The sequence below is a fragment of the Acipenser ruthenus genome, chromosome 1, assembly GCF_902713425.1.
Source record: "Acipenser ruthenus chromosome 1, fAciRut3.2 maternal haplotype, whole genome shotgun sequence".
Taxonomy (NCBI): domain Eukaryota; kingdom Metazoa; phylum Chordata; class Actinopteri; order Acipenseriformes; family Acipenseridae; genus Acipenser; species Acipenser ruthenus.
Genome location: NC_081189.1, coordinates 102426461 through 102434724, shown reverse-complemented (window position 1 = coordinate 102434724; position 8264 = coordinate 102426461). Strand labels below are relative to the sequence as shown.

Sequence of the window (8264 nt, the reverse complement as noted above, 5' to 3'; positions counted from 1 at the left end):
GATTTATGTATATATATGACGGCGAAGCGCCATGGGTATTGTTTTTGTATTTATTTATTGTATTTAAATATTGTATTTAAATCTGTTTTGTTATTGTTTTTGTTTATTTTAAAACGTGTTCTGGCAGAGGCGAGATTGGTGCTCGTCCTCTGCCAGGAATAATTAATAAACTCGTGCAGATTGTGGCCACGATATATAAACCTGCAGCTCTCTGCACTCCAGGTGGGTGTTTTGAAGTGGGAGTTCAGAGGAGGAACATGAAAGAGAGAGTGCGCGAGAGGTGAGTTTAAAAACGAAACTGAAACTTGGGATCAGTGATAGCAATTGCTCAGCCTGACATAGGGTTCGTTCAGTGTTCATGATTATTTTGTTTACCTGTTTTATTTTCACTCTGTGAGCAAGTCTTTTCTATTTTAACTTTTTATTTTATTTTTATATTTGAATAAACGGTGGCACGCCGCGTTTGTTTTGAACTGCAGTACTACCTGGTGTCAGTCTTTCCTTTCTGCTTCTGGCCTGACGTCACCACAACGTCACCCTGCCACAGACTGTTTTATACCTTCTCTCTGGTAAAATGGTAGTTTGAGATACACTTCTAACCCTATCTAAAAAAGTTGAAAGTGTTTTATGGACTGGCAACCTGATTGGTATATTAAAAAAAAAAACATTCCTTTAAAAAGTTTTGTTAATAGGGCTCAGTATGTTGGCAGTACTCTTCAAATGTTTACCATTGTACATGAGTTCATTAAAAACTGGACAAAAAACAAAAGCTGCTGTCAGTTGCAGCCGTCCATATGCTGCTGTCCAAACCCTGTTTATTGACCGCTTGTAAATGAATGCTTATGGCAATATAAGTTCAATGATTTATGTAGCACTTAAAACTGTAACGAAAGTGATAAACTGCAACGTTGGAATTGAGTAAAACTGGAGTTTCAGCCCATATAATACATGTGACCATAAACTTTTCTAAGAGGAAGTTACAGTTCCTTTATCCAGCAGGAAGCTGCATTATTGTTTATATATATATTCAATGTCTTCCAAAGACTTCAGAAAAGGCAAGCCATTATGACTACTATTTCAAGATGGGTCTGCATTTTAATTGTCCTAGTACTGGGTGTTACTGTTATTTTGGGTTTGGTGTTTGGACTCATAAAGAACAAAGGAACAACAAACAAGGGGACTACAAGAAACCTGAAAGAGATTGTTGTTGAGCGATGTCTCATGTTCATAAAGGAGGTTGATACTAGGTAAGTGTACACTTAGGTGCTATGTATGTTAAAAATACAAAGCTATAGTAACCGTCAAAACAAATGCACATTTCTTAGTCACCATAAAGTGACTGTATTGTTTATTTTAAAATTCATTGAATATATTCAAGAATAATATGTAATTACAGTTTGTTTTATGCAACCAACACTGATCGGATTAGATAAACATGAAATCAATTAAAGTTTTATGTTGATATTGTACTGGTAAATGTGTTATAAAATTATTTTATAAGAAAACATATACATAGATTTGCATTGCTTTTAAAATATGCTTTCTCTGTTTTAAGTGGCAACAAGTGTGATCAAATCTGGAGCACATTCAAGCATGCCTTTATTGGTAAAAACCCATGCAATGTCAAAACAGGGGATTATGATCAGTTCATAGATACAGTACGTCAGTATATATCCAGGAATAAGGTACCAGTACTTGTTTTATATATTTGTTTTCTATAGTGAATAATAATTACAACATGTATTTTTATAAGTGTCATTATTCAAGTTTTAATATCCAGTTTGAAATTAGTGTACTCATATAAATTGAACTGTGCAATATACTGTACTGTATGCTGTATTTTTCAGACACTGTTCTGGAGCAAGACACAAAAGATAGCTCATGACTTCACTAAAGCTACAAAGTGTTTCATGACTTTGGAAGACACTCTTGTTGGTTACATGATGGATGGCTTAACGTGGTGTGGCCAAAATAGCAGTATGAGTATGATTGCAATTTGTATTTTTATTTATTTAAAGTAAGGTACTGAGCCTATTCATTAACGTTGTTGGCAATGCTGACTTCAAACATCTTAAGCATTGTTATCTAATAACCGCATGCCTTGAGTAGGTGAGCCTTTAAATCGCCAGAAAAGTGGGATTGCTAGATAACAGAGCACACCCTGCAGTGGCTTATTGCGATTATAACATGGCTTCATGTTTATTTTATAAAAAAAAAAAGAATGCAAATCTATACAAATTGGCTTGAGGAACTTTTAATGCTAAATTTATTTTGTATTTACTTTTGTAGATATGCAAATGTATTACTTATTTATTTTTATACTGCAGCTTAAATGCATCATTTTTACGCAAGCAAAAACTCTGAAAGTGTACAAATAAAACTGAAACAATGGGAGAGCAGTGTATGTTTTATAGTATTAGATATAACATCTCCATAGGCATGATGAAGTTATTACTGTACATGTATAAATTATAAATGTATATTAATGCAATACATCTATGCAGTTTTTAGAACATAGAATTTAGCGCACTGGCTTTGTATAGTTAGACAGTTGAGGCCAATATTTTCCTCTGTTTGTGTCAAGAGCCTACACTGATGCATCAATCGAAAAAGAAGGAATATTCAAAATCTCAGCATGTTTAAAACATCCATCAGGGAACAGATCACTGTTATGTTAATAAACCAATGAAGACATTAGTAGAAAGAAATATTTTAAGGCATAATTTAAAAAGTGTTACGGCTTTAACTGGAAGGAGCAAAACTAAAACCAAAAACAGTATAATTCAAGCTCTCTTAACAGCTTGTTTTGTAACATTTGCATGATATTAACTATTTTTAAAATATTATAATGATACATTATACTTTATTCTTCTCTGCAACCATTTGATATGGAATTATTGAAACATTCTGCAATAATGAATCGGATGCTGTAAACGTTAGATTTTCTGTAAACCTGTATGATTAGGTCTGTAAAAGTAGATGCCGGATATCAAAGGCATGTGAAGAAGATTTTAAAATAAGTAATCTATTAAAAGCATTTTCCCTTTTAAATTAGAATTTGATTATACCTACTGTCCTGGATATAAAGAGTGTGAAAACAATCCTGTCTCATCATTTTGGAAAAGAGCTTCTAAGAACGTAAGTAAACATTGCACTACAGTTAATAGGAACAAATATGATGGTCTTATAAGCACTGACACATGCATATTTTTCCTTAAAGATGAATTCTGTAATACATTCAATGAAATGTCAATGGATTGTCTTATATTTTAAATGAATATTCTATGCACAATAATGATGTTTTATTTATTTGCTGCACCAGACTTCTGAGGTTTCATTATGTATATTCACTAACAGTATAACAGGTGTTTGACTTTTCAAATGCATTTAGTGACTTTCCTTCGTGGGGTCACAGATATTGGTTTCCAGCCCTGTTTAGCATGTCAGTGCCTCAAAGCCACTGTCTCTGTTGCAGTTTGCTGAGTCAGCACAGGGTAGAGTAGCAGTGATGCTGAATGGATCGATGAGCCAACCTTTCAGTACCTCAAGGTAACTCATTTTACAAAATTGACCAGACTTGAAAGGAAGAACAAAGTTGTTAATTTGAATCCATTGTAGACAAGTTTACAAGAAGTCAATGTATTCTGTGTAGTTATAGTTTTTTTATGCAACTTTGTTTTCTCAGTCAGGGATAGTAATTACACTACTTACTGTAGTTAGTTAACTGGTTGCTGATTTGTTGTTCATATAGATTTGGGAGCATTTTGCTATGTTGGACAAAATAAAATAAATGCACATACATTTATTTATGCAGATATAACAATGTATTTACACCATTTTTTTTTGGCAATTGGAAAATAAACCTGTTAAAGTAAAATAACTAGCTACACAAAATGTATGTATCATTTTTAGTCCTTAAATTACCCTTACAAGTAGTTAGCTACTTTTTTGTAATAGTCTGTATAGTCACCAACCAACCACTTGTCATAAAAAAATGTAAAAAATCTATTGCCTATATTATAGTAAAGTTTTTTTTGTTTTGTTTTGTTGTTCCTTTCATTTCTCAAAGTATATTTGGAAGTATTGAGGTTAATAACTTTAATTCATCAACAATCAGCCATGTCAACATTATCAGTGTGATCAGCTCTACATACAGGTATGTGCTTTTGTTGATTATTATGTGAAACTATTCATGTAAGACACTTATTCTGTTACATAACAAGACCACAACACAGCTACTTGTAGTCTAATATGGCAATACTGTATGGGGACAACACTACCACAGCAAATGAGAAGTAAATGAAACATGCAGGCTTAATATAGTAAGGGAACACAGCCAGCGCACTTCATGTTGACCAGTATATTCATACACCAGCCAGCAATTAGATACCCCCAGTTTAGATACTAAATATACAGTAGCTGACCTACACTGAAATTAATATCAACTGAAGTGGAATATGTTACAACATCAATATTTTATGTACATTTTATCCTTGGAATGAAAGGCAAAAATTACTTTTACATTTTCACAGAATACCACAAAAATAACAACTTTTTCCGCTGGAATCTATATTGTTTCTAAGTGTTACCAGATGGTGTTTCATTTCTATAACAATTTACTTGATTATTTATTTGTTTATTTTGTTTGGTTTTGTTTAGCGGGCCATGTAACAGCACGTCCATTAGAAATTTAACCAGTATCTTGAAAAACAACAGGATTAATTCAACTTGCAAGGACATTACTGTGTAAGTTCTGTTCATACAGTAAATGATCTGGTACCTTTAATGTAAAGTCATACAGATAACCCAATTGATTTTTATTTGTCTTTCAACAGGTCTGAGATTCAGAATTGCACTTCTAAACAAAACCCTCAATCCTGTGACTGTGTAATCAATGGGGAATTATAAAGATGAAGAAGAATGTTCTGCAACTTTTGAATTATATATTAAATATTTCCTTTACTTAAATATATAAACTTGTGAGCGTGATTAACTTTGAACAGTAGAGGGGCAAAATAAACTTTCCAGTAATCCATCTTGGCCCTGTCAATAAGGTCAATCATTTACTTGCTACATACATTACTGTAGGTAAATGTTTGAGAACCATATTTGACAAATGATGGCTGGATGCATAATGTATAATGTGATATCTTGTAACAATTGTAAGTCGCCCTGGATAAGGGCGTCTGCTAAGAAATAAATAATAATAATAATAATAATAATAATAATAATAATAATTGCACTGTTCATCTGGTTATTGCATGGTAGGGTCACGCTATATCTATCTTTAAGAGCAAAGGGCCAATGTGTTCTAAGCCCCTCCCCTAACCTGATCTATCCAACAGAACAGTTCATCATGTTGTCATGTTCGAGCCCTATAAAGGTAAAGCTCAGGAGGAACAGTACTCCCAGTGGTTCTAAAGATTTATTTATTCATGCACTGGGCCCAAGTGAAATGAGCCCAAGAACCCACTAAACCCATGAGGAACAGAAAACAAACACGACACTTGAACTTAGGATAACAGTCTCCTTCAGAGAGACTATGTTTATTAAAATTACACACCACTGCTTTCAGCAATACGCCTGAAAGAGAAGATGACCGCCAAAACAATGCTTTTGGGATATGCCAGCTTGTCAGGTATTTACTGAGCATTTTATATCAAAGCTGCTAAAAGTTATTTCACACGCAAAGTGTGCAAACTAAATAATGAACAGTTCAGTTCTATGTGAATGTGTTACAATTAATTAATTTAGTTCCAAGAAAGGAAAATGCAACTGGAATTATACTCAACAGTTCCTTGAAGCTTAGACTTTTGGTCCGCTGTTTTGGAAACTCAATCTGTTGAAGTGTCCAGTACAAAAAGCTCTCCTCTCACAACGAAGTCTTCAATCCCACTATGAATCAAACTTGGCAACAAAGCTTTCAATTCTCTATAGAATCAACAAACAGCTACAACAAAGTCTTCAGTCCTCAGTATAGGATCCACAACAGCGTCCGTCCGCTCAGTCCTCTTCACTGAATCTTTTAGCTACACAGGTAGCAGGGAGCAGTTTCTTTTGGATACTGTGGTTTTAGGTGTACAACAGACCCAGACTGGTTTGGTTTGTCTGATAAAAGTCGCTGTAAGTTTTATGGCAGTCCTTCAGCTGGGCCTCAGTCTCGTTGCTAGTGGTAGTGACTCACTTGCAGCTTGCTTCATATTATTGGGTTAGTTTTCAGAGAGTGTCCCGGAGTTGCAGCTTTGCTTAGCAGAGTGAGAGCACCTTATTCAGTATTTGATGTGGAGCGCAAAATGTTCAGTTTTGCTTGGATATTCATAGTCTTTTTCCTCTGCTGAGTAGCCACTTTGATGAGATCATTAGTGTGTCTTGCCTTTTTAACTCACAAATCTTTGAGATTTGTCCTTGTCTGCTTCCTTTCGTCCAGCAGCTTGTTGTTGCAGTTGGGACTTGTTGACATCTATATTTTATGTCTTCCTTGCGCCAAACCGTTTGTGTTTGCAGTTTTGCGGTCTCTTCACTGTCCTTTCAGCTACACCCAGTCCAGATGCCCCCTCCTAGCCCTGGTCATCTTCAGTTCAGTATTCCTGCCAGGAACCAAAGGGCCCTTTTTCTTAAGACACAGCAGTTTGCTCTTTTCCCTAATACACAGCAGTTTCATTAATTAGTCCAGTTAGATCATTAATACACGTTCAGGTATTAATATCACATTCAGTGAATATGTCCCACAAGTTCTTCTGTAGTTCCCTTGCAATGTTATTGCTGGAAGTCAGCTTGCCACTTCCCTGGAATCAGAAACTCGACAGCTGAAGTATATTTTCTTTGTACTTAATTACATTTATTACTGAATTTTATTTATATATTTACAATAAAATATTCATTAAAATGTATGAGTTTATCAGAGTCATTTTTATTTTAATAAAATTCATGCCATAAAAGCAAGGAATGTATTTGTACAGGAAGGATTGGTGTTCACGACGTGTGACTTATAGATATTAAAATAGGCTACATTATTCTGTTCAAACTGGAGAATTAAAGCCATTGCGCACGAGTTATTATTATTTATTTCTTAGCAGACGCCCTTATCCAGGGCGACTTACAATTGTTACAAGATATCACATTATTTTTTACATTCAATTACCCATTTATACAGTTGGGTTTTTACTGGAACAATCTAGGTAAAGTACCTTGCTCAAGGGTACAGCAGCAGTGTTATTATTATTATTATTTATTTATTTCTTAGCAGACGCCCTTATCCAGGGCGACTTACAATTGTTACAAGATATCACATTATTTTTACATACAATTACCCATTTATACAGTTGGGTTTTTACTGAAGCAATCTAGGTAAAGTACCTTGCTCAAGGGTACAGCAGCAGTGTCCCCCCCACCCGGGATTGAACCCACGACCCTTCGGTCAAGAGTCCAGAGCCCTAACCACTACTCCACACTGCTGCCCATGTTCTCTGCAGCGGGTAACTTTTCAGCAGCAAAATGGTTTTAGCAGAAAAAACTCAATTTCAGGATGTTCTTGAACAAGGCAAAATAATACTGATGCTGTTACTGCAGCTTGCTTCAGCAGTTAAGATCTAGAAGGCAGCTGTATCACCTGGAGCGGTTACTACTCACAACCACAAAACAGAATCCACCTCGAAAATGGGTTTGCAAGCGTTGCAATATATTTTGGGAAAATATCGTGCAAGACCATTTTAATGATCAACGCTGGCGTACCCATTTCAGGATGACCAGGGAAGCTTTTAACGAACTGTGCGCTAAACTTGTCCCGTATACTCCAGAACAGTTCAGCCCAAGATCACCTATAGCAACAGAAAAGAGAATCGCTATCGCTCTGTATAAGCTGGCTAGCTGTGCAGAATATGCAGTCTCCCAGTTGCACCTGTTAATGTTAGTCGCCATTTCTTCCTCCCAGTAAGGAACTTCCTTAGGAGCTGCAGTGCACTTTGGGGGATTCGCTTATTTTATGAAAATAAAATGGTTTCAATTTAAAGTTATGCGCATTAAGGCACCTTAATTTGCATGTTCTGAAAATAACGACTTTCCTAAAACCCTAAGGTCTAGTGTTTTTAAAAGTTCGAATACATGTACACGTTATTGCAAATTATACGCATTTCCATTGAACTTGTCGCATATATTTTCTTTCCCGTAAACTTTTAGCGAATAAATCCACTGCAATGGAAACATAGCCACTGTTTGTAGACTGGGTGTGAGTCCCGTGTGGGTTCTCTCTTTCGAATGCTACTTGT

At 35.4% G+C, this 8264-nt stretch overlaps 1 protein-coding gene across 2 annotated transcripts; it reads left to right on the top strand.

The window, feature by feature from the left end:
* The first annotated feature begins 1000 nt into the window (after positions 1-1000).
* Positions 1001-5947, top strand: LOC117421345 (ADP-ribosyl cyclase/cyclic ADP-ribose hydrolase 1-like). 2 transcript variants are annotated; one of them, XM_034035640.3, is made up of 8 exons: positions 1001-1247; positions 1556-1685; positions 1848-1977; positions 3056-3138; positions 3476-3549; positions 4070-4156; positions 4660-4746; positions 4836-5947. In XM_034035640.3, exons 1-8 carry the CDS (start codon positions 1066-1068, stop codon positions 4906-4908), a joined length of 846 nt encoding a protein of 281 aa, XP_033891531.3. In that variant the 5' UTR covers positions 1001-1065; the 3' UTR covers positions 4909-5947. The 2 variants fall into 2 exon arrangements, with proteins under 2 accessions (XP_033891531.3, XP_033891530.3); XM_034035639.3 differs by having other exon boundaries at positions 1848-1983.
* Positions 5948-8264: the final 2317 nt, after the last annotated feature.